Raw genomic sequence first — 26,538 nt, 5'->3', positions numbered from 1 at the left:
CTTGATCCCTCCCCCACACCCACTCCTGCAGACCCAAGTGCTCCTGCTCAGCCCAGGCCGACCCGTCTTTGCACTCACTGCACCTGTCACCACCTGGATCTTTTCCAGCCTGGGCGCTCACTGCACCAGGCTGGGACCCAAGGGCTGGCCCTCGGCGGGTGCTCAGAGAAGGTATGTAGAGAGAAGATGAAGGCACAGAGGCAGGACACGGGTCTTAAATACAGCTTTATTGGGAGCAGGCCGTCGTCCCCGCAGCAGCCAGCTCCCACGTATACACAGTATACACAGCCCCGCCGGCACCCAGGTCCTTCCGTCCTTCTACAGTACCCGGTATGCAAAAGAACCAAACACAAGAGGGGCTCTGTCCGTGACAGTGTCTAGCGCCTCTGAGAGCCAGCACCCAGGCCGAGGACGTTCAGGACCTTCCACCGGTCCTCAGCTCCCCACCCCCGCCCCCCCACGGCAAGACCCGCGAGGCGGGCCCCTGCAGTCAGTGCACTTGACGGGCAGACTCTTGCTGGTGCACGTCCCACCCAAGAGGTGGCTGCAGCCCCCAGCACGTTCCTCTTCTTCCACAGACATGAGAGATCACCTTAACTTTTTGCTCCGTCACCAGAAACCTGTGCCTTCAGGCTTCTCTCTGCTCATAAAGAAGAGTATGTTCTTGGAGAGTATGGTTGGATGAGTGACGTGGTCCCAGACAAGACATACCTCCCAACTTGTCTTGCTTGTACGTCTTTTCAAAGGGGAAAAAAAAAAAATGGTAAAAGAAAAACATCACGACAGAAAAGAGCATTGAGATCCAGCATGTGTCAGGAACAAGATTGGTTGTCCCTCCTTAAAATGATTCCTCAAGCCGCTCTGCTAGGGGCCAGACGCCCCCACGGACAGCCGCTCCCTTCCCACCCACCTTTCTGCACGTCCCCGCGCCACCTCACCTCTCCTCACCAGGGAGCAGTGCACCGAGCGCGGGGTGCGGTGCTGTCGTCAGCTAGCGGGGGTCCACCTCTGCCCTGCAGCCCCCCAGCGTTCACTCAGGCAGGAAGGGGGTTTCTCCTCTCAACCTTCTTCAAGGGTGACAGCAGCCCAGCCTAAGAGACCCGCCTGCGCTCTGCCCCCAGCGGGAGCTTGTTCAAGGGCTCAGCCAGGGTTAGACCAGGATTAGAACACGGTCCCAGGCTCGCTGGCTGGCCCGCTGATCTGCAGACTCTGACTTACAGGGAAACCCGATACAAGTGCTGACTGCCTTTCCCAGGGGAGACACTTGTTTTGCTGTCGCCTCACTGAGGTCCAGGACTCACCATCTGCACTCAGAACCAGAATCCCCGGTGTTCGTGCTAGTGCAGCCGCACCCTCAAGAAATACCCTGCTCGGCCAAAGAAGCTCTTAGCCCAAAGCATCTTCCCACTCGGAGCTGCAGGAAATATCCTGGTTTCCATTCCCCTACTGTGTCTCTGAGACAGACAAGTCTCCAGCAGCACCAAGGGCCTCTGGATCAGTTAACTGATTGTTGCTGCCTCTTGAAACCTGTCCCCAAGGCACCTGAAGAGAGAGACCCTGTTGCATTTGGGGGCCTGGGGGATGGCCGGGCTGTGGGAGGCAGGAAGCAGGCACCCTAGTTCATCTCTGTGTCTGGGCAGCTCAGTCTATGGAGGACAACAGCTGGGGCTGCTGGAAGCACCAGGGTCACCACTGCCCTGGGGAGGGAAGGGCGTGTACCCAGAGAGCAGACCTGAGGTAGCAAACAGTGAACCCCATTATCCAACTGCAGAAAGTGTGGCCTGCGATGCAGTGGGATGGTCCCCAGGGCAGACCACGTGCAGTTGTTCAGACGATGTCCACCTGGATGTTCGGCACCTGGCCCTTCTGGGCGTGTCCCACGTCCCTCCAGCAGGGTAAGCACCATGGCCATGCTGATTTAGGATAACGGCCTTATTTATACCTGCCTCCCTGGAGGAAGAAGCCATCAAAACCGACGTCTCCTCCTCGCTCCCTAGGGTGATATGCCCTCAAAGCCTAGCCCCCGAGACAGCAGACCCTTCCAGATCACCCTTCACTGCTTCAGCAACAGAACCTGTCACCCCTTGAAAGCTTCAGTATCTCTTTTGGATGATCGGATCCCTCGTGAAGAAGACAACAGTCTCCGTGCTGACTGCCTGCCTCCACCTGCAAAGCCTCAGAGGACACTGGCACGCGAGCCCTCCCACTAGTGTGGAGACCAGATGACACGGGGAGGAGAGGGGGCCCTCGGAGGGAAGGCTGAGAGAGGAAGGCAGATGCACCCAGGCGGCTCCCCGCCCCTGCACACACCTCATTCCACATGGAGTGGCCCAGGCTCCAGTTACACCTGCCCTGCCCCTGTCCCTCAGCTCTGCCCACCCCCAGCCAGTTTTCACTGTTCAGTCCCGGTCAGGCAGGAAAGAAAGTGGCTGAAAGCACCATAAACACCTGCCTTGTTCAGAGACGGCTCAGAGCCCTGGGGCCCCCTGAGGGTGCCAAGCTGCTGGGCCGTGGCTCTTCCAGCAGCCTGTGACCTCCCTGCGGGGGGGCGTGGTCCCTGAAGTTCTGCTGGGAGGCACTGGTCCATCCTCCTGTCCCTGGGAGGCTGGGCCCGCGCCTCCGGCCCAGCTCCGCACCCCTCTGAGCTTCGCTGTGAGGCTGGCCCCGGAGGAGCCGGGCGTGAGGTAGACTGTGCCTTAGTGACTTCGCTTCCCCGCCCAGGTCCTTGTCCCTGGATGTGGGTGACCTCGTGGCCTGGGCCCCGGGCCGCTGCCTTGTGTGGGCAGCTGGCAGGGAGGCAGCAGCATGACGGGCCGACAGTGGGTAGGAGGGCCACTGGCTCAGCACGGCCTCAGGATGCAGAAGTCTAGCTCCTGGGGCTTCCGGCGCAGGTCACACTGGTCACGCGCCAGCAGCCGCCCTCCATGGCCCATGCACTTGAGTGGTCGCCGCTTGAACCCCCGGCCACAGCTCTTGGAGCAGGGCGACCAGGCGCCCAGCTCCCAGGTCGGACAGGGCTCCCCACAGCTGCGCGTCTCCACCGGGCGGTGTGCAGAGTCGCAGGTGGATGCTCCGCGCTGCCCCGGGGACCCGCGACAGTCCACCGGCCGCCGCTGAAGGCCGCCCCCACAGCTGGCCGAGCACGGGCCCCAGCTGCCCGCCACCCAGCGCGCGGGGGCCCGGGCGTCCGGTTGCTCCACCTGGTTGGAGAGGCTGAGGACGCTGTTGTGGTGTACGGAGGGCGCCCGGGGCTCCTTGGGCAGGTAGAAGGAGTAGCGGACCCGCGGCGGCGTCATCTTGCCCACAGAGAGCACCTCCACCGTCAGGGGCTCCAGGATGGGCCGCGAGGCCTGCAGGCTCTCCACTGCGGTCCCCGTGCCGCTGTAGCGCAGCAGGCTGCCCTTCACCACCAGGTCCCGCTCCACGGCCGACACCACGAAGTGCCCATTGAGCAGGTATTTGCCTTGGCTGTTCTTCAGGGCCAGGTAGTTGTCGTCTCCAATCAGCCCCTTGTAGCCGCGCTGGCGGATGTCGATGCTGGAAGCGCCCGCTGGGATAGCCACCACGAAATTGTAGCCGTGCCTGCAGTGGAAAGACGTACATTACAGGGCTGCAGGTCTCCTGACCCCACTGCCCTCCACCCCGAGATCGGTTCCTCTTCCCCAAACCCCCGGCGCTCACACAGGTGACAGAGCCCATAGCCTGGCCCCGTCCAGGGTCACACAAACCAAGTGGTGGTGAGACTGCCTCACCCACAACCAGATCGTTCAGAGGGAGTGGAGAGGAAGGAGCAGCAGGTGGGGGGAGGCTGGGGCTCTGCGGGGAGGTGTGTGTGCATGCTCAGTCACTTCAGTTGTGTCCCGACTTGGTGCAAGACCGTGGACTGCAGCCCGCCAGGCTCCTCGGTCCGTGGGATTCTCCAGGCAAGAATAATGGAGTGGGTTGCCATGCCTTCCTCCAGGGCATCTTCCCCACCCAGGGACTGAACCCAGGTCTCCGAAATCTCCTGCACTGTCAGGCCGGCTCTTTACCACTAGCACCACCTGAGTGCAGGGAGGTTCATGGCCCCAGAGTCAGGGACCCCAACCAAGCCTTGACTGGGTGTCAGCTCCCTGGTGACTACAAGTGAATCAGACTTTCTGGACTCCACGGCTCATCTACACAATGAGCAGGTTAAAAGAACTGATGTCTTAGGCTCCTTCTGGCCCCACTAATCTACGAAAGGGACACCTGCCATTCAGCTGGTGAAGCAAGTCAGAGAATCTACCTTCAATTCCCCATTGGGTCTCCCCTGCAGGTCCGACTACAACAGCATTGGCTCCCAGTGTCCAAGCACCCAGAGAGGTTGCACCCAGGGCACCGTGTCTGGGGCACAGTGGAGGCTCCTGGACAGCCATCAAGGCCTTCCTACCAGCAGCATGTGGACCCCCAAGTTCTCAGAGCCAACCACATCCCCTCAACTGAGACAGCAGGGGTTCCGCTTGCCTCCTCTTCTTCCAGAGAGTGGGTTCAGACTTTCCAAGGAGCACAATCCCCTGAAAAACAGGGACTGTGCTGGACCTTGGAAAGCCAGGAGTCCAGGCTCTGCTGGGACAATTCTCTGGATGATCCAGGCACCCATGTCCCAGGGAGGGGGGGTCCCTCAAGCCAGCTGCTCACTCCCCCATCTCCCTGAAGTTTAGTGCCATTCTTGCCTTCATCCCATCCCAAGGCCAGGGCCTCATGCTCAGGAATCAGGGAGACTGTCACATCTATCCCCAGGTACCTTTTGCTTTTTATCAACATCAAGAACATTTAGTGAGCATTTATTATGCACCAGGTACTATGCTAAGCATGTTACTCGAATTAATTCCCTTAACCTTCACAACAGCAGGACTGGAAATACACTAGCACCATACTCACTTTACAAGGGGGTAAATCTGAAAGCCTAGAGATTGCGTCACTGGACCAGGGTCATTCAGAAAGTGGGAAATGGGATCTGAACTCAGGTCAGTCTCACTCTAGAAGTCATTAGGGCCCTAATGACTTTACTGTCTCCCTAAATATCATCTCCTGCTAAGCAGGGTCCTACTTAAGACTCCATCTTTGTTGGATGAATGAATGAATGAATGAATGAACATCACACTCATGGGCAAGCATGAGTGGCCTCCACAGCAAGGGTGCTGGCCAGGATCTGACATTTACCCCATCTAACCCACGCTTCCGGGGCCTGGGGGGTAACTCCTCCCCTCCAGCCCCCATCCCTCCTCTCCCTGCCCTGGACACACCCCCAGGGCCCAGAACTCACATGGGCTTGGTGAAGAGTCCTGACACCTTCTTGCAGCTCTTATTGTCTCCTCCACATACCCCACACTTGTCGAACTTCTTTTTGGAGCCCAGGTTCCCATCACAGCCCGCCTTGATGCACTTGCCCTGGACGCAGACTGAGGTGGAGTCTGGGGTGCAAGGCGTGCCATCCACCACCTGCAGGGCCCCCCGGGCAGGGAGAAGAGGAGCAGGGGCAGCTCAGCCCTACATTCCCCAAGACTGTGTCCCCCCACCCCCCAGCCTCCTGTCCGGGCTCACCCACCTTGGGAGCCAGCACGTAGAAGTAGCCGGTGCCGTTGGCTCGGCAGATGAGCTTGCACTTGTCCCGTGGGGAGACGCCCGAGTACTTGGGCACCCAGGCCACGGCCAGGGTGAGCCGGTTGGTGCTGTGGTTGTAGCCGTTGAAGGCCTCGCACTGCTCTTCCCGGAAACTCTTACCAGAGGCTGGGGAGGGAGGAAGCACATGCAGGAAGCTAAAGGGAAGGGCAGTCAGGGAGAGGGCAAAGAATAGGACCCTGCTCCGTGTGGTTGCTCAGCCTCCCTTGGCTCTAAACAGCTCCTCTCCACCCTCAGCTGAGTGGTCCTCATCACCAAAGCCACCCCATCTCAAAGGACCAGTGCAGGCTGGGACCAAAGGATGCAGGATACAGATGATAATGCATCCCCCAGGCAATATGCCACCTTCACCAATGGTCCAGCTTTAAATTCCCTCTACAACAGGAATCCTAAATAGAAGTCCTCAGTGACCTATTGAGACTGTTTGCAGAATGTTCCTAAATGCATAAAATACATACATAGATCACAAAGAATACCAATTATATTAACACACAACAATCAATATATTTTGAAACATATCTGTGATGCATGTGCTTCCTTGTTAACTCATTACATAACAAGATTCAAAGATGAGTCTAAAAAACAACCAGAAGATCTTCCCTGGAGGTCCAGGGGTTAAGACTCCAGCTTCCACTGCAAGGGGCGAGGGTTATTTCCCTGATTGGGAAGCTAAAGGTCCTACATGTCATGCCACACAGTCAAAAAAATAAAATTAGGTAAAATACTTTTAAAAAACTTAAAAAAAAAACACTAAGTGTGAAGTGGTGGTGAGCACAAATGGCATTTTGAGAAATCTGCCACAACTGAAAATATGTAACATATGAAAATACCTGGGATTTATAGTGGTGGCAGAGCCACAGACCAGCAATATAGTTTGTTGCCTAACTAAGATAAATACTAAATTTTAGGTGGAAAGGTTAGCTATGTGTATATATATATATATATATATATGTGTGTGTGTGTGTGTGTGTGTGTGTGTGTGTATACATATATATATACTAAATTTCTAACTGTTTAAATTTTAGATTAAAAAGTTAATAAATATAGAGATGTCATCTTCCCCCCACCCAAGTTCAAGAGGCTTGGATGAAAAATTCCTGCTCATATGTAAGTAAGAACCATCTCTGAGTTCTAAGCTGGGCGGTATCTATTCCAGTCTCATAAAAATAGCAAGAAACTGAGAATGTGGAAAAGATGTAATTTACTTTTATCCCAGCAAATTACAGAGAGCTGATCATGGTCTATAGGAAAGTCAAACAAGGGATATGTAACAATTTTTTTTTCCCTAAACCATTTTATTTTCATTCTACTATTGTTATTGCAAAGGACTATTCTTAGAAAACAAATAAATTAAAAGCTAACCTGTTTAAAAGAATTCCTGCTTATGAAGATGGGCTTGTCAGTGCTTAACTAAGAGGGTTCTAGTATCCTATCCCCCTTGGACCATTTAGCCTCCCAGCCTCAGCCTCAGAGGATAACAGCCCTGGCAGAGGTGAGTGGGTAGAGAAATGATACCCCGAGGTACCTCTGCGCATGCAGACTCTGCCCCAGGGGTGAGGACCTCAGTTGAAGTAGCTCTGGGGCCTCCAGCCCACCTCCCCAGCCGCGCTACGGGCACCCCCTCCTCACCCGAGCTGGGGCAGGACTCCAAGTTGCAAGAGCGGTATTTCACCCTCACCCCCTCACAGTACTTGCCGCCGTTGGTGGGGGTGGGGTTGCTGCACTGCCTCCGGGCCAGCTGCACGCCCCCTCCACAGGTGCGCGAGCAGGGGCCGTAGGGCTCCCACTTGGCCCAGGAGCCGTCCACCTGCAAGGAGGGGACTGTTACACTCCTGCAGGGTCCAGGTGCCACACCCACACAGGGATCCTACAGGAGAGCTACACTGGGACAGCCTCCACCATCCCAGCCCACCAGAACAAAACCCACTTTGCCTCCGTGCCTGGGACACACACCACACTGTAGCCTGGAGATGAGCAAATGGCCACTGCTCCCAGTTACAAGCCAGGCCACACGGAAGGACGGGGCTCCTGGCTATAGAGTCAGTCAGGGATGCTCCACCTGTGCCCTCACACGTGGGTGGTCTTGAGCAAAGCAGAAAAGCTTCCTTAAGTTTCAGGTGTTTCATGTGCAAAATGGAGCCAGCACATCTGACCTCAGGCATGAGGTCAGGTGGAAGATTGAAATGATGTGTGATATTTCCTAGTACCTCACAGTAGCTCAAGGTTCTTCTTTACATATTGTTAGTGTCCTTACAAGAGTCTCTGGATCTAAAGTGGCCAGTAAACCATGTCACGATAGATATCCAAATAGTCTCATCTATAAGATTTCTAGAATTCAGACTTCTCACCAAACCAGATTGGTTGTCACCTCAGTCTGGGGTTGCATTTTTGAAAGTTTTGTTACAAGCAGATGTAATGTTTGTGTTCAGAGGAGATAAAGAGAGGAGACTATTAAGCAATCCTCAAAGTCTCTTTGGCTTTGGGGTGAATTATGCAGTGTTGTTGTACTTTTCAAGAGGGTGGAGAGAGGAGAGAGAATTTATAGTCTTCATTATGTTTTTCTTAGGATGACAGTAAAGTTAAGTTCTTGGCACTGAAAACACATGGGTTGGGCCACAGGGGCTGAGGCCCCACTGTACAGGCTGGGGTGGAAACACGGTCACAGATCATCCAAAGTCACCAACCCAAGAGGAGACAGATACTATACTAATGTAGGTACTCAGAGCATTTTGCCCATCTGTTCTCTGTCAGAAAGCTTCTGTTTCATTGTTGCCAGCGTGTCTGTTTCATGCTGCAGAAGAACACTTTCCCTTAACCCTGCTTTCTCCTCAAATCAGAGCCCACCCCAACTCAGTGCTTCCCTTCCTCAGCGAATTAGCTACACCTGCTCTTTCTACCTGCTGCCTCCTCTGTGCCTCGCACACAGGAGCCCCCTAGCCAAGGCAGCAGTGACCCCCTAGAGACTGAAAGAGTCCATGCCCAGGCCTGTGGTCCCCAGTCTTCAATATTTAACTTTGCTCCTGTGGCTTCTGAGATGATGCTACATCGTTTTACCTGGCATCACTTCTTCCTACACGCTCCTACAGGAAACATTCCTGCCATGTGCCATCCAATCACTCATTTGCCCAGTATTTATTGAATTGTTACTAGAAGCAAATCTCTGCCTTCAAAGCAAACACATCCCAGCAGGGAAGACAAACAATAAAAAGAAGCCTGTGCACCTGCCGTCAGATGGGATTGAAGCTGGTGGTGTAGAGGGAGGCGGGACTGGTCCTGGCAAGGTGGGCTGGCACCACTGGGGATGGGAGAGAGTCAGATGCCATGGGGGGTGGGGAGGGCCGGCTGAGCCCAGTGAATACAATGAACAGGGACAGGGCAGGGGAGTGTCTGGGAAGGAGTGATTCCAGCGCTGGACCACCAAGTCTTCACTCAGTAACAGGCTGGTGAGGATCTGAGATGCATGAGGGACAATGGAAAGATGGTCAGATCAATGGATGGACTGTACATAAAATGGACTTGAAGAATTGCTGGAGTGCAGAAACTAGAGGCAGTTAAGCTGGGGAAAATGGGGCCTCAGTGGACAGAGTAGGATTCTTGAACTGAGGTCACTGGGGTGATTAATAAGCTGTGTGCTTTGACCTTGACTGTTGAGGGCAGGGACTCCCTGAAGGGCCAAGGTAGAGAAGGGACAGTCTGTTCAGAAATGAGGTTGAGGACAGAGTGGATTTGGCTACTGATGGACTGAGAGATCCAGAGCACCTCTCACATTACATTTCCTATACCCAACATCCTCTTAACCTATCTCTTTATCCTCCAGACTCTTCTTCCCAAGAGAAGGAACCAGCCATGACTGGCCTGTCCTCAGGAGCTCCCAGCCTCTGTGCAGCAGACGAGGGGCCCAGGCAGCCTCGGGCTGATTCCAAACTACCCTCTCAAAGATGTCCCTGACGGAGCGCTGATCCCCACAAGCCTCCAGCTCAGCCCACCTTCCGAACTCAGCCCCATCTCTGCCGTTGAGACCCTACTTACCCCTCAAGACTCTCTTCCGGTCACCCTCCTCATCAGTGCTTTTTCAGGCCCCCCCCATCATCAGTGGTCTCTCACCCTTGTTCTCTACAACATAGGTCATGCTCTGTCTCAGCACACAGCATACACGCCTCCACCCCTTGGATGACAGTTACATTTCTAATTTCCCCACTAGACTGTGTGCTTTCTGACATGGCCCATGTTTTCTTTGTTTTTCTGATCACCCAGAACAACCCAGAATACAGTGGGTTGTTGCCTAATGAATGAAGTTTTAATTAAATGTATATTCCCAGAACAGAAGATTTTACAGAATTCTGTACCAAACCCATCTCAGGGAAATTGATAAAGTATTTGATGAATGCTTTTTTTATCATGTTGCCTCTGAGTACACAAAAACCCTAAGGCAAGCTCTCCTATGGCCAGGGCCAAGGCAGAAGATGGATGGACAGTCCCCATCAGGATCAAGGGAGAGGGTGGACCTCCTGCCTGGAAAAGTGCCAACCCCTTTGCTACCCCAACCCAAGATCTGAAAAATATAAAACTCTTACTATATTCAGAGAGTATAGTTCTGGGTTTTGAATTTGTTCTGGTTTGGTTGGTATTCCTGTTTATCAGGAAAAAAGTAACTTTCATTCATTTGTTTCAACTTCAAAAACAACCAATCACAACAGAAACTGAAGCTAAGTTCAGGATATAACAAATGAGCCTGGTGCACCTCGGGCTCCCTGGCCGTGAACTACCCAAAGAAGGTAGAAATGAAGAGCAGATCATGAGCCAGTCAGAGCTTTGGGGGCTGGAGTCCGGGTCCCGAGCCCCTCCATGGGAGATGGGGTGCAGTTCAGGACTGGGAGGTTAGGAGGCTTGCCAGCTTCCCTGACTGGTCACAACATTTTTCTCCAGTCTCAGAATCAAGAAGGGGACAGGGCCACTGCCAGTCATGGAGACACACGCAGGAGTCTGTGCCGGGGCTGGTCCCCCGGGGAGGCTTCTGAGCACCCCCACCTCCGCCCCTCCGCGCGGCGGCAGCCCACTCACCCGGTACTTGCTGAGGTTGTGTCTCTCCACGCAGGCCCCCTTGAGGCAGAAGCGGCCCTCGCCACAGCCCGTGCCGTCTGCCCAGGGGAAGTGGCGCGTCTGGCACACCATCTGGCCCTTGGCCTTGCCCGTGCACCACAGCTTGGTGCAGGACTGCATGTAGGGACAGGGCTTGGAGCCCACACCAAAGGCCAGCTCACACTGCTGGCTCAGCGGGTAGCTGGCGCCCGGCAGGTCCTCGGGCAGGGAGACGGGCTTGCTGGGCTGGTCCAGGAGGCAGTCTCCTGCGGGAGCCGAGGGTGTTCATCAGGGACGGGCCCGGAAAGGCGGCCATGGCCAGCGTGGGGTCTCGAAGGCAGGGAGAGGACGAAGCCAGGGACACGGAACGGGCCCCGCCAGAGCCCGGCTCTTTGGGTCGCGAGTGCGGTGGGTAACAGAAGACAGATGGGCCGGGCGGCCCACCTCCCCAGGCCCCGCTCACCGTGCCCACTGTCCAGAAAGTCGGTGACGATGGCTGCGCTGCAGGCTGACCAGGGGTTGGCACGGTCGATTTGGATGAGCGTTGGGGACATCATGTGGTTGCCCCGGAGCTTCCCGAATACCTCCTCGCACACCTTCACATTGTCGTGGGGCATGTTGAACACGTGGCCTGCAGGGGAGACAAGGGGCCTCAGAGGATGGCCGGGGCATGGGGGACCCATGTGGTAGGCCCACCCAGAAGAGAGAGCCACTGCTAAAGGGCCTCGAAGGAAAAAGAGAAATGCCCACCCCTGCTCAGAGCAACCAGCACACACCCAGAGGGAGCGGAAGGGAGCCCTGCCCTCTCAACCCCCACCCCGAGAGCCCTGCGTACCCAGCTCGTGGGCGGTGGTGAAGGCCGAGGGCAGCCCATCGTCCTCGATCACAGAGCAGCTCCTCTTGGGGTCGCACATGGTGCCCACATCGGCCATGCCCAGGGTGTCACAGGTGGTGGCCCCACACAGGTCCTGCCAGGGCAGGGGAGAAGCAGAGGCCCGCAGAAGTTAGAGATGTAACATGGAGACCCATTGAGAAGGAAGGGCACTCAACCCACTCCCAGGCCACGTGGGCCCATCACCTCCCAGCCAGGCCCTTTGCCCAGCGGGTTGTGGGCTGCTATTTCTGGAATGAGCCCAGGCCTCAGGAGGGAAGCTTGCTGGATTGCAAGCTGAGAAGATGCTGCCCAAATCCTACCCAGGGAAGTCCCGGGGAGGAAATCAAGGGGCCATAATTACACGAGAAGGACCACTGCTTCCTAGAGAGGCTGCCTTCCAGCCCAGGAAGTGGGGACTCCCCAGCTGGGTGAGGTTCTGGTTGTGGCTAACCGGGCAGAGGGGGTGGAAAGCCAGCGCTCTCCGAGCAGAGTCTGCTCTGGGAGCCTGGGTCCCCGATGGGGGATGGACTTCAGACAACCATGAATTAAGCTCAGACTCCCAGCCAGCGGGTCACTGGCCAAGGGCCCGCCCTGCCTGAGGCCCAGCTGCTATGGCTGGGAGGGGCAGAGAGAGGCAGATGCAGGCTCAGATCCAAACCCCACTCCACTGGCCATAGAGCTCAGGGGACCACAGACTTGACAGCCGCTACGAAGACTATACATTACAGGGGCCGTGACCTGAGCAGGAAGGGCTGTCCCTCTTTTTGTAATGAAACAAGCTGCAGTGGGCCAGGGCCTCCAGCAGCCCTCAGGGAGTATATCCCACAGGGCTCGGGAGCACCGTGGGCCAGTGACATGCCAGGGACCTTGGCACCCGAGCGGGATGAGAACAGGACCCCTGTGCACATTCTGATCCTCCTGAAAAGACACTCTGAAGAGGGGACACTGATGCTGTCTGCGTCCTATCCCTGCCTGTACTGCAGAAGGCATTGGGCTGTTTATAAGAACTTTACGGGCAGCATCTCACGTGCCCCAGCACAGGCTGAGGAGGCAGAGGTGTTATCACACACATCTGTTGAGGGTGGAGCCTGCGACTCGTGATCACATCTCATCACGGTGGCGACCTTGGGTCTGCACCTGATGCGCAGAGTCCTGGGAATCCTCCAACCCAGCCCAGAGTAGGGCTTTTGGCACCACCCTCTACAGACGCCCTGTTCAGACAACCCTGAAGCTCGGAGATGCTCAAGCCCCAGCCAGGACCTGGGGTCTGGACACTCAGGCTCCTTCCGCCTCATCACTGTCATTCACCCAGCGCCTCGAGAGCCCCCCTGGGGAGAAAGCGCTTCTGGTGTTTCCCTGGGGAGCCCAGTGGCTCACACAGCACACACACAGAGCTGTGCTCAGCTGTATGTCTCTAGGGGTGTGTGCATGTGTGTGAGCGTACACACCCATGCCGACGTGGGGAAAATGTAGGCAGCCCGGAGGCATAAGTGGGGCCAGGGGGCATGGGAGGAAATGCGGTCATAGTACAGAAAATCAGCAAAATTTAATCGCGAGCACTCAGAGGTTTACCACCTGAGCAGTCAGGCTTGGCTTCCCACAATCAGGAGACAGTCACAACTCCTCACAAGTTCACAGGGCTTCTGGTCAGAGAACCCCCAGGGGATCAGACCAAACCAGAGGGCACCCGAGTCACTGGTGGGTGAAATGCCGTCTCACCTTGGCTCACAGCACCTCCGCCCCTTCTTCAAGCCCTGCAGACACACCTCAAATTCCATCTCTTTCAAGTACCCTTTCCTCATCAAAGGCTCAGAAAGCTCTCCTTTTCGCCCCACCCGCGGCCCCTGAGTTCTGAAACCCTGAAAACACCTGCTGACAGGACACGGCAGGAAGCAGGGAAGAAGAAGCTCACCTGACCAGTGGTTCAAGGACCGTGGCCACCAAGGAGCAGGCTGGGTGGACAGAGTGACCTGGGGACAGAGGACGGAAGGGAGACAGGAATGGAAGGGAGGCAGGAAGGCCCGTGCAGGGGCAGAGTGAGGGGACACGGGAGCACAGGACTCCACAGAGGTGGTCACCCCTGGAAGTTCCAGCCCAGCAATCACAGCCTGCAGGGACAGCCTCTGCCAGACAAGCATGTCACACTGTCCCAGGCCGCCATGGGTGCCCTGCACTGGCCTTGAGTGGGAGAGGGCAGGACCAAGAAGCCTAGAGGATGACCCTGACCCATCACAACACAGATGTGTCACACTGTCCCCAGGTTACCATGGGCACCCATGGTAACCTCATGTGGAAGAGGGCAAGACCAAGAAGCCTAGACCCATCACGACAAAGACATGTCCCTTCAGGCAAGTCCGCCCATTCCTAGACCTTGCTCCCCTCCTGGAAGGGACAGCTCACAATGAGAACCAAGACAGTCCAAGTGCTCTGAGCCTCTACCCCTTGTCAGCTCAGAGGTGTCAGCCCCTCTGGCCTCTGGGTTATAAAAGGAACACTCAGAATGGTCTACTTGCAGAATGGAAGAAACCTAAGGCCGATCTTGTCTGCCGACACACACTATGCAGCTGATAAAACTGACTCACAGAAACGTGAAGTCACCCACAAGGAAACTCAGAGGACCAGGCCCTGCCTTGCTCAGTGGAAGAGGCCAGAGCAGAGAGAGAGCTCAGGCCAGGGTCCAGCGGCTGCTGCAAAGCCCGCCTCTGCAGCCCGGAGGTCCTGGAAGCCGAGAGCTTTCTCCTTGCCCTCTCTTCTCTCTTGTCCTCTTTCCTCTCGGGGAGGCAGGTTTTCTCTGCAGCAGATGTGCCACTGCAGGCCCCTCCTGGCCAGGAGCAACCTGTTCTTGCCACCAAGAAACCCCAGTTTCTCTGAATCAAACAAGAGGAACAAGGCAAGAGCCGGCAACCTTCCTGAGGGTCGGGGTGCAGCCAAGAGTGGCCATGCTGCAAGAACCAGCCTATCGCTGGGGGAAAACCAGCTGCTGGGTGTCAGGGGCTCTGCCGGGCCCTCAGCCCTGAGTCAGGACTCAGAGGGACTCTCGCTGGGCCTCCTGCTTTCAACGCCCATGGGTGACTGTGCAGGGCCCGTCATGCCTCCCTTGTGGCACTGAGTCTCCACCCTTTTGGAAGGATCTCACATGCACTCCAGCTGCCTTAACCGCTTCACACGAGGCACTTGTCTCCAGAATCAGAGCCGCTTCTGGGTCCTTCCACCTGCAAGGTGCAGGCACCGCCCAGTCCAGTCACCATCTGCCTCACTATTGCTGGGGACTTGCCAGTTCCTCTTGTAGCCACAGCCACTTTCCCAAAGGACCCAAGAATCTACTTGGCCAAGAACCTAACCCTCCTGGATCATTCTTCTCTGTCTCTTTTTATAACAATAATTTAGGATTGGAGCCACAATTTGGAAACAAATAAGGATAGCACCTCACTCAGTTAGGTAAAGAGTCCACCTGCCATGCAGGAGACTGCCTACAATGAAAGAGACCCAGGTTCGACCCCTGGGTTGGGAAGATCACCTGGAAAAAGAAATGACTACCCACTCCAATATTCTTGCCTGGGAAATCCCATGGACAGAGGAGCCTGGCAGGCTGAGTCCACGGGGTTGCAAAGAGTTGGACACGACCTAGTGACTGAGCCACCCCCACCGCTGCCGCCTCACAGGGCTCACCCTTTTCCCCCAGACTGTGAGCTGCACACACACCACCTCTCCCGACCAGCGTCCTCCCACAGTCCTTCCACCTCGTCTCACTTTCCCCACCATCTGCTGAGGTGCTTGTTGTTTTCCGGCAGCATGAAGAGAGGGGACGACAGAGGGTGAGATGGTTGGATGGCATCACCGACTCAGTGGACGTGAGTTTGGGTAAACTCCGGGAGTTGGTGACGGACAGGGAGGCCAGGCGCGCGGCGGTTCATGGAGTCACAAAGAGTTGGACATGACTGAGCGACTGAACTGAGACTGAACTGCATAGCTCAGGACTTTACTCAGTGACCTGAGGTGACTTACATGGGAAGGAAATCCAAAACAGAGAGGATACACGTACACCTGTGGCTGATTCACTTCACTGTGCAGCAGAAACTCACACATTACTACAAAGTAGCTATTCTTCAGCAAAAATTAATTTAAAACATCAAGCACAGTAAACTTTTTAATGTGGCAGAAGACACATGTTCTGATGGAGACAGCTTTCCCGCTCACATTGAATTTCTGGGCATGAGAACCCACACTCATGGTCACAAGTCACATCACAGCTTCCAAGAATTCTACTCACAGTTCTGCACAGCCTCTCTCTCATTCTACAGGGGAGGAAACTGGGGCTCCAAGGGCTATGACGGCTCCCCGCCAAAGCCAGGCCACTTTGAAGTAAAGAATGGAGATAGAATCCACACCCTGGGACACGCAGGGCAGTATGGCCTTTAGTCTGAACAGAATCACGTGAGCTAGGGCTCAGTTCACCACTGGTGAGACCACCTGCACCCGTATTAACATGGCCCCTGTAGTCAGTTGCCCATGTGAATCTCTCTCATGCGTCACTGGAGTCCCTCGTCAAACTCAAAACCCACTTCTGTTTGCAATCCCCAAGGACAAGATGGCCTTGCTTTGCTAGAAGGAAAAGAATCTATCAGTTCGGGGTCTGGGCAGTGTGACTCAGGAAGCCTAGTGAGAAGAGGCTGGCATGTCCTACCAGCTTGTATCCTCAGGTTCTGTTCCCCCAGGTCTCCTGCGTGGCAGATGGATTATTTACTGCCTGAGCCACCAGGGAAGCCTGATTCTGTTCCACCAGAATACAAATCCCTCGAGATGCATGGATCGGTGTCTCAGCAAGAGATGGAGGGAATTAGACAGGAAGGCCCTCAGCGAGGAAGCAGAGGAACCCAAAGTTTGCAGGGGACCAGACTCTCTCCAGAAATCATCCAACAGTCGCTAGCATTCACGTAGCAGATGCTGTTCTAAGCACTTCACCTGCTTGTTGTCGGACTCCTCACTGCAGCTTTGTGAAGGAGATGCCACAACCAGGCCCCATCTACAGATGAGCCCTGGGAGACCATGCGTAACCAGCCCAGGGTCAACAGTGGGCTCAAGGCGAGACGGGGAAGGAGGATCCGGGTGAGGGCTGAACCCAGGCCGTGAAGTCATGGAGCCTGATCCTCCCCAGGCCTGTGTGCTGCCTCCGGGGCACGAACACTCCAAGAAAGAAGGGGCTGGGGAGCGGCTCAAGAGGACAAGGTTGTCCACTCCGGACCCCTGCCCCCCAGGGCTCAGGCTGGTCACCAGTGGGGAGAGGCCGGGAGAGACCCGGGCAGAGGCGAAGGCAGGCTCAGGGGCCAAGAGTGCTCTGGGAGAGGGGTCTGTGCCTGGCTCCCGACTCCATACTGACACGCTGAGCCCATCCCTGTGGTGCAGCAGGGCAAAGTCAGAGGCAAGGAGCCTCAGTGCCGTGCCAAAGAACCTAAGGCTCCCTCTCCCAACTCTTTTAGGCAACAATCTCAAGCAATGGAGGAATGATCCCCCAGAAGGATGGTGAAACCACCTGAACACCCAGGGTTCTGTGGTCCTCCCACCCCATGAATGACAGCAACGTGCAAGGCCCCATCAGAGGGGCTACACAGATGCAGGGAGGCCCTGCCTGAAGGCAGTTTACACATCCCTGGGACTGGCCACTTTGGAGTCCAGAGTCTCCACACACAGAGAAAGTGTCAGGGCATACCTGCAGGGGGATGGGGCAGAAAGCTTCGCAGCAGGGCCATCTTAAACCTAAGCTCCAGCCAGAGGCCCACCTGCAATAACTGGACAACGGCAAACACACAGTGAGACTGAGGCAGTGATAGTCACAGGGCACCGATTCTGGAACACTCAGTAACTCATCCCCTCAGCAGCCCTGCACAGCATCACTATCCCTGTTTTGCGGAAGAGGATAGAGAACTTCAAGCGGCTGATACGTTCATGTCATGACTAAACATGCAAGCACCGAGATCCCAAGTCAGCTCCGCCCGCCTCCATGCCTGTGTTCTTTCCATCGCTCCACGCGACCCAGGCAAGTGTCACAGCAAACAGCTGTGAAACGTTCAGAGGCAGGGGAGGGGCAGGACCCACCGGGGACAGACCTCGCCGGCTCCCCTGACTAACCAGTGTCTAAAAACGCAAAGAAAGGTTTTCAGTGCACGTTCCTCCCTCCAAACTTCCCCCCACCCTGGCCCATCACTCTTGGCTTCCTTATGTGCTGTAAGTGAGAAACCGGGCAGAAGAACCATCTCCTACAGATGGGGAGAGCTGTCTCCCCTCCGTGCTGTCTGCCTCCTCCCTCCCTGAAGGAGCGCGGCTGAGTTTCCATTTAGTGATCAAGATTTACAAACTGTTAAATACCAAATCTACAGCTGTGTCTCTCTCTCTCTCTGCTAACATCTTCCTCCAAGGCTTGGCTTCAAAAAAAGATCCTGACAAAAGACAAAAATTCTAATTCCAAAAGATACACGCTCCCCAGTGCTCACAGCAGCAGTATTTACAACAGCCAAGACATGAATGCAACCTAAAATCCCACTGTCAGATGACTGGATAAAGAAGATACAGTCTCTGTATACAATGGAATATTACTCAGCTTTAAAAACAGAATGAAATAATGCCAGTTGCAGCAATGTGGATGAATCTAGAGATTGCCATACTGAGTGAAGTAAGCCAGACAGAGAAAGACAAATACCATATGATATCAGTTACATGTGGAATCTAAAATAAGATAAATAAACTTATTTACAAAACAGAAATAGAGCAAGAGACATAGGAAAAAACTTATGGTAGCCAAAGGGGGAGAGGGTTAAGAAAGGGATAAATTAGAAGTTTGGGATTAACATATATACCCTAAGATATATAAAATAGGTAATTTTACAATAAGGTTTTACTGTATAGCATAGGGAAATATACTCAATATTTTGTAATAATCTATAAGGGAAAAGAATCTGAAAAAGTGTATATATATATATACATATACACACACTCAGATATATGTATGGCTTCCCTGATGGCTTAGCAGTAAAGAATCCACTTGCCAATTCAAGAGCCACAAGTTCTTCCTGGGTCAGAAAGAGCCATCCTCCGGAGAAGGAAAATGGCAGCCTACTCCAGTATTCTTGTCTGAGAAATCCCATGGACAGAGGAGCCTGGCAGGCTACAGTCAGTCCACGAGGTCACATAGGAGTTGGACTTGACTTAGGACTAAACAATAACGATAACAATACATGTATATATACAAATGATTCACTTTGTTGTATACCTGAAACTAACACAAGGTAAATCAAAAACAAAAACAAACAAAAAAAAGATCTTGACAAAATTATGATTCTTTTTATTATATTGATCGATACGTATAAAAGATATTTATCATTTTACTATTAGCATTTTTGTCTGAACACTAAATTTTACTGTCATGTTGCATCTAGTTCATTATGGAAAGAACTGGCCTCTATTTCAAATAAGACTCCGGGATGTTGATTGATCCTATGCAGTGTAGGATACAGATTTGCTGTTCAGTCACTAAATCATGTCCTCTCTTTGCAGCTCCAGGGAATGCAGCCCACCAGGCTCCCCTGTCCTTCACTAACTCCCAGAGTTTGTTCAAGCTAATGTCCACGGAGTCAGTGATGCTATACATACACATCTATGCTGTACATATACACATGGTATAAATACATACACATCCCCACAAAACCCAAGGCCAGAACGGGAAGACGAGTGCCAAGCTTGAGATGTGAAAGGAAGAAAGGTAAGAGCAGGAGTGAGGAGAGGAAGAGGATGACAGAGATCCTACCTTGAAGACCTTACAAGAGGAAGAAGAGAGCTTGGAGGAAATTAGGGAAGGGAGCGGCGAAGGGAGTAGCATGCAGGGTACTCAACACACTCAGGAAAAACAGGTATGTGAAGAAATATGCGGGCAAATCCCGCAAACTACAAACCCTAAAACCTGTCAGTCCCAAGGAGAAGACATCACAGGGAGCAAACTAGAGCAGGGACTGGAGGAGCAGGCCTCCCACAAGAAAGAAGCAAGCTTCCTGTCCCATCAACATCACCTACTTCCTTCCCGCCAGTCCTTCCATCCAGCATCTGTTTGTCCCTTGTCCTCGGGTTCTACACACCAGCGTTAAAGAGAATGATTTGGCCTCCAACAAAGAGGGATCTTAGTCTTCCCCAGGGCACTCACACCACCTTGTATTGGTTGTTTCCTTGTTGGAGGTCCCTGACACATGGTGAATTCCTGGGGGCCAGAGGCCACATCTTGCAAGTATCTGTTATCTCCACCGCCCAGGAAAGCACTGCAAGTAATAGATGCTCAGCAAGCGTTAAGAGAATGTATGGATAAATGAATGGAAGTCAGCCAACTGCAGAGCTACCCAAAGTGCACAGGCATCCAACCTAAAGAAGAGAGAAGACCCAGGGAAGTGTGATCCCACTGAACCTCTGCCCAGCAGAGCGGAAGCCATAGAAACTTCTCCTCACAGAAATAAAAGTCCACGCAGAACAACTGGCTCTCATTCTCCACAGATCCTGGTTCCAATTCCGTGTGACCTCACCCCGCTGTTATGAGCTGGAAGCTGATTGCTTTGCAGAATCCAACATGCACTCTTCCTCCAGGAACTTAGACTCATTCTGAATCTTTAAGGAAACTCCTCAAATTGTCAAAATCCTTGCTGTGTGATCCATGGTTCCTCCTTTGTGGACAGTAAAGGATCCTCCCTGGGTCTCGTCTTCCCAGTGTTTTGATTTCAACACCCCACCTCCCTCCCTCCGCCTGCCAAGAGGACAGCAGGCTCCCCACAGCCTGGCCCAGGCTTGTTTCCACCACTGCAGCACTGAGAGGTTGGAAGGGAACTCCACGTCCGCCTGTCCAGCCCTTCTCCTGCTCTTCGCCGGGCACCCCAGAGCACCTGGAGCTCCCCAGAGCTGCTCGCCCCTTGTCATCACAGAAGGAAATATGACCCGGACAAGCCCGACCTCTTACTAACTGCTTCCACCCCATGAAAAACACAACTGTGTGATCAGAGACAATCACACCATTTTTCCAATATCTCCAGGAGAGCCAAGAAATAAGTGACTCTAAATGTGCCTGTCAGTTCAAGGTCCTTTAGAGACAAAAGGTAATTTACAAAATAAGCACATTTCTAAAAATGTTTAATCCAAACAAATTATATATGGCTTCCCAGATGGCATTAGTGATAAAGAACCTGCCTGCCAGCGCAGGAGATTTAAGAGACTCAACTTTGACCCTGGATCGGGAAGATCTCCTGGAGGAGGGCATGGCAACCCACTCCAGTATTCTTGCCTGGAGAATCCCACAGACAGAGGAGCCTGGCGGGCTACAGTCCATGGGGTCGCAAAGAGTCAGACATGACTAAAGCAACTTAGCATGCATGTATAATTCTTTTCAAATTTTAGTTTGAAAAAGCATTAATTACACCAATATTCTGATAAATATAAGCAGAGAAGCTCACACATCCGATTTAAAGGATTACTCCTGACCCTTACAAAAGTAAAGAATCTGCCTGCAATGCAGGAGACCTGTGTTCAATCTCTGGGTTGGGAAGAACCCCTGAAGAAGGAAATGGCAATCCACTACAGTATTCTTGCCTGGAGAATCCCAGGGACAGAGGAACCTGGTAAACTACAGTCCATGGAGTTGAAAGAGTCGGACACAACTGAGCGACTAACACAATAACTTACAAAGTGAGACAAAAGTCCCTCTTGTGTTGGCGCAGAGAGGTGGCTCCAGACTCCTGGAGCCCATGCCGGCCTCTGTCTAGAAAGCGCAGCTGTGTGCTGGCGTTCTCATCTCATACTGTATCTTCCCCCGGGAGCTCAGGAATGAGCCATTCCTAAGACTCTGAGAACGCGGCAGGCCCCAGAGTCTGTGCTGGTGAGGAGGTGGGGGAGAGACGTTTGCTCTAAAGCATAAAGCACTTATCTGCAGGACGGGCCTGCCAACACAGCCTCCCCACTCTCTGGCTTTGCCCTCACGACGCCTAAGGGAAAGACAGCTTCTAAGGGGTCACACCGCACACACCCCTGCTTCTGACCCAAGTGGCCACACATCTTGTGTCCATTATGCGTGGCCAACAAGGCCCCCTGGGAGGGGGGAATCTAGCCCACACCAGCAACAAACAGAAGCTGTCACGCTGTTTGATTGCTGCTACTTCACAAGGCAGATCCTTCCGATGGCGTGACCTACACTCCTGCAGGAGTCCTGTTCCCAGGACTGGTTCCAAAAGTGAGCCACGCCGCAAGGCGGCGGAGACACAGGTCTGTAACATTAGACCCGTGAGCAACCTTCACAGGGCATCTCGGGCAGCAGGGAGGCCAGCAGCTGCTTTGCCCATTAAGAGCTCCTGTTCTCGGCCTCTGCTCTCTCCCCAGCCATCTGACTGCTGACTGGTCTGTGTGCAGAGGTCGAGGCCTCCTCCCTTGCAGCCTTCCTGTGACTCAGGCAGAGCTAGGAGGAGCCGGGCAGTGACAGCTCCACAGACCTCAGTTGGAAGAATGAGCACAAGGAAACAGACTCGGGCCAAAGACCTCCCTAGAGGAGCCAGGTGGTGGGAGGAGAAGGCTGGGAAAGGAGGAAGTTCAGCCCCAGGAAGGGCCCAGCTGTGCCAGCTGAGTCAGTGTGGAAGGCTCCTGCCCCAGCCCCGTGTGCACCAGTCCACCTGCGTTCAGCGGAGACTCAGGACCCCACAGGTACCTGAGGGCTCCGTGCCATCCCCAGAAGGCTGTGGTTATGACGAGAGCCTGGCACTGATTCAAGCCCCAGCTCCCAGGGTCTGAGGAAGCAGGTCACACTGACGCCCTCTTTCCTCGCAGTCTCTCATACCTGAGAAATTCCAAGATTCTGACAACTCAGCACCCAATCTATGAATCTAAAATGTCAATAGATCCATAGTACCAAAGGCTTCTCTGATCTGCTGTTCTGACCTTTCTAATCCCCAGACTCACTGCCTTTCCAGCCCTGCAGCCGGGATCTGCGGACTCTGTCACTGAGATGACTCCTTCTGCGCGGCCGGGGGTGGGAGCTGGAGCCCTCACAGGACGTGTCAGTGCGCCTGCTCCGGCGGAGCTAACTCAGGGCGCCCAGGCCCCCCATCCCCCGACCTGCCAACAGGGATACGGGACAACTCAGCTCAGCTCCGAGCGAAGCTCCACTTGGAGCTCCAGGCTCCGAACTCTCTGACTACTCTGCCTGCTCTGAATGGGCCTGAAGCCCCTCCGAGAGGAGCCAGACCCCGTGCTGCCCAGGGAGAGAGAAGCAGCAAGAAGGGAAGGCTCCCTTGTACGTGAGTCTGCCCTTTCGCTGCAACCCACGAAAAAATCCAAACGAGCCCCCCACCCCAATCCAGACCTCCCAGGCCCAAGACAGAAAGAGGACTGCAACATGCTGCCCTCGAGAAGAACAGCGAGCGCTCAGCTCCCAAGTCCCGGAGCAGAAGAAGGAAGGCTGGGAAGGAGGGTCCGGAAGGACTCGGACGCCCCCTTGAAGGAGAGCCGGCCTCTCCAACACCATCCTCGGGGCGCCTCCTATTGGCCGTGCAGACCAACCGCTGCTCCGGGGCGGCAACTTCCTGGGTCCCGGCCCCTCGGCGTCATTGGCCGCGCCGGGCCAACACCTTCCGAAGGAGCGGGCGTTCCTCCTACCGCCCACGTGCGTCCGCATGCACGGGAGTCAGAGCTCCGCCGAGCCTAACGGCAGGCTTTCCTCGAAAAGCCCAAGTGGCAGTCAGAAGAGATCAACGAAATTCAAATTCGGAGGTGAGGAGATGACTGCGCGGCATAAAGGACATTCGGAGAGATAAGGGCGGGCACTCCCGCGCCCCCCCCCCCAAAATGGGGTCTACCTGGGTCCAAAGAGATGACGGATCGACTCACCTGCCGGGTGAAGAGGATGGCCGTGTCCCAGTACTCCGGGTGCTTGTCACTCACTTTGTTCAGCTTCTTCTGCCACGCGCAGAAGTTGCGCAGCGTCAAGGCCGCATTGCCCGTGACCTTGGGCCCCGTGTCGCGGTCTCCGAGAAGCAGCACCTTGACCACGACGATGTTGATGGGGTTGAGGATGCTGGGGTGGCGGTACAGTCGCGCCGCCGTTGCCAGCAGCGTCAGCAGATAGTGCTCCAGGTCCGCGCCGTGGAACTTGACCATCGACTCGTCCGCCACCACCAGCGTCTCCACGTATCGCGGGATAGAGACGAAGCGCTTGGCGCGCCCGGACCTGCGTCGGCTGCGAGCCTCCCCTAAGCCGATCCGCCGAGGCGTGTAAGGGTCCAGGGCCCGCAGGATGGCGGGGTTCCAGCCTGAGCCCACCCCGCAGCGAGACGTGGGATCTCCGGGAGGCCCACCGGGGGCGCCCCGGCGCTGGAGGAGGTGTGCGCCCTGGCTGTTGCGCTGCGCCGCCGGCGCGCTGGTGTTGGGCAGCGGGCTAATGACATACTCGGCGCCCCGGTAGCCGAAGGCTCCGCGTAGCCCCCCGCACAGGCTCAGGGCAGCGAACGAATCTGGCTCGGCATTCACGTCCCCAGAATAGAAGCAACGTCTCAAGTCCGGAGAGCTGCGGATGAGTCCCTGGAGGGGGACGCCCAGATGCTCAGTGGCAAAGGCGGGTGCCAAGAACTGAGCATCTGGCGTCAGGTGTAGGTAAAAGTCCTCCTGAAACGCTGTGATCTGAAAAATGAGTCCCTGATCCCCGGAGTCCTCGGGACCCTGCCAATAGTAGTGGCGGCCGTTGATGTCCGGGTCTAGTCGGATGGGAACCACCACCTCCCGCTCTGGCTCTGAGCCGCCAGCGGGTGCCCCGGCGAGAACCAGCATTAAGATGCCCTGCAGAAGCATGGCGCCGGGCAGCGCACAGCCGCGCTCTCGGAAGGGCCCGGCCCGGCTCCCCGGCCGCCGGCACGGACTCCTTGCAGCCCGCACACCGGAACCACCGACGCCCCGGGCCGCCCGCAGCTCCCAGAAAGGAGAACCCCAGGGAGGGAGACTCCTCCCAGAGCTGTGAGCGTGCACCGGGCAGCTCGCGCCTCCTACCTGTGCCTTTCCAAGCAGAGCGCGCCCAGGGAGCTTAAGTACAATCGCTGTCAAGTGCAAGGACGAAGATTTGCAGCGGAGAGCTAGAGGGAGGTGCCGGTCGCTTCTCCGAACCCCAGCGGTTCGCAGCGCCTCAAACCAGGAGCTGGGCGAGCCTATTAAAGGCCCCCTCCTCTTTGGACTGCCCAGTCAGCGCTCTCCCTCCCTCCTCTCCCAGCCTCCCAAAGCTTGCAGCCTCCTGGGGCCACCGAAGAACTCGATCCCGCCTCCCGAACGCAGAGCCACTTGGCGGGGAGGGAGTGGCGTTGCGCTGAGGCAGGAGGCGTGGGCTGGCCAGAGCAACCAGCGGCAGAGTCTGCATTTGCGTCCGGCCCCAGTGCCCGGAGCATCACTCCGGACCCTCGGCTGGCTGCGCCCTGGGTCTCAAGGCAGTTGGGGTCAGGAATGCAATATGAAGACTGGAGGCTAACCCCCTCTCCCAGACCCACCTCAGCCCTCCCGTTGCAATTTCCTCATCACAGTGTCCCCTAAAAAATCCAGAACCAAGAATTTGGCTGCCAGAAGGGCATATTCTGGGGCCCATGGAGAGCTTGTTTGGAACCCATGGCTGCCCAGGCCACAGGTGGGCAGGATGGGCTGGTACCAATGGTTAGTTTTCAAGAACTTTGCCAGTCAGCTGTTACACAGTCGTCACTAACATTTTAGTTATGTGAACTTATAAATCATGTGTAATAACAAGTCCCATCACGTCCTAATGATTTGAGCACAATTATCTGTGCTCTGGAGCCTGGGGGAATCACCAGTCCTCCAGGACAGACCCCGGCACCTTGGGGGGGAGGTGCAGAGAGGAGAGCAGAGGGTGAGGGTGGGAGGGCAGGACTGAGCGGTGACCGTCCCACATCATCCCGTGCAGGGGCATCATGACAGAAGCTCGGACCAGGTCCTGTAGGGGGGTTGGGTGATGGAGAGCCATATTTAGCACTGACCAGCAAGCACACCAGTGCCCAGGGATGTGGAGAAAAGGGTGGTCTTCCTGCCAAAGAGGGGCTGAGGCACTGGTGGACAGTGGAAAAATCATCAAGAAAAGGTACTTTCTGGGACTTCACTGGTGGTCCAGTGGCTAAGACTCCAGACTCCCAATGCAGGGGGGCCCAGGTTCAATCCCTGGTCAGGGAACAAGATTCCACATGCCACAACTAAGACCCAGAGCAGCCAAATAAATAAATGAAAATAGACACTTTTTTTAAGGGAGCATCCTCAAAGTATTTCTTAGAAAAGAAAGAAAGAGTACTTCCCCCCTGACTTTCTCTCCTGTGATCCTTGACCAAATACAGGAAGGACACTGGAGTGAGAAGCTGAGGGTGTGCAGTGGTGATGCCATCAAGTCACGAGTTCTCGCTGACTTTGAGGGGAGTCTGGGAGCCCTGTTTCAGGCTCTGGGCCCCAAGGTTCTTCCTAGCTCTCAGTAAAACCTACGTCTTTCTTCTGAGAAGGAAAGAGGGCAAGTAGAGCAAGGAAGGCTATCCTGTCTCTCCTGAGACTTAGAAAATCTTTCCAAAACCAAAGGGCTCTGGGTTGAGCTTGTAAGAGGAGGAGCAAGAGTGGGACAGTGCGTGAAGATCTGAAGCATGAGAAGGGGGTGTGCAGAAGAAGTTTGGAATTTTTTTAGGAGAGTGGCTGCTGGAGTCAACAACTCTGCTGTGGAAGGGAAGAGAACACTGGGACTGGTCCCAGAAAAAGCGCTTTCTGCCCATTATTCTCTCCCCATAAAGGATCCGGGCGCAAGAGCCCCCCTGGGGCTTTGGAACAGGAAGAGTGCTCTAGTGCCCACTATTCTCCTGGGGCCCCGCTTCAGCTGAGATGTGTGGGGCTGAAATTCATTATGTGAATGAGTA

General features: G+C 54.9%; 1 protein-coding gene across 1 annotated transcript; it reads right to left on the bottom strand.

Annotated features, from left to right (window-relative positions):
• Positions 1-219: 219 nt before the first annotated feature.
• ADAMTS15 (ADAM metallopeptidase with thrombospondin type 1 motif 15) lies at positions 220-25,331 on the bottom strand. The gene is made up of 8 exons (XM_065937424.1): positions 23,492-25,331; positions 11,558-11,690; positions 11,186-11,353; positions 10,705-10,988; positions 7,273-7,450; positions 5,570-5,751; positions 5,288-5,463; positions 220-3,582 (listed from the first exon to the last, which is right to left on the bottom strand). The coding sequence occupies exons 1-8, from the start codon at positions 24,446-24,448 to the stop codon at positions 2,841-2,843; spliced, it is 2,820 nt and encodes a 939-aa protein (XP_065793496.1). The 5' UTR covers positions 24,449-25,331; the 3' UTR covers positions 220-2,840.
• Positions 25,332-26,538: the final 1,207 nt, after the last annotated feature.

The sequence above is a fragment of the Muntiacus reevesi genome, chromosome 5, assembly GCF_963930625.1.
Source record: "Muntiacus reevesi chromosome 5, mMunRee1.1, whole genome shotgun sequence".
Lineage (NCBI taxonomy): Eukaryota > Metazoa > Chordata > Mammalia > Artiodactyla > Cervidae > Muntiacus > Muntiacus reevesi.
Note: the sequence above shows the minus strand (reverse complement) of the source record. Positions and strands in the feature narration are given on the sequence as shown.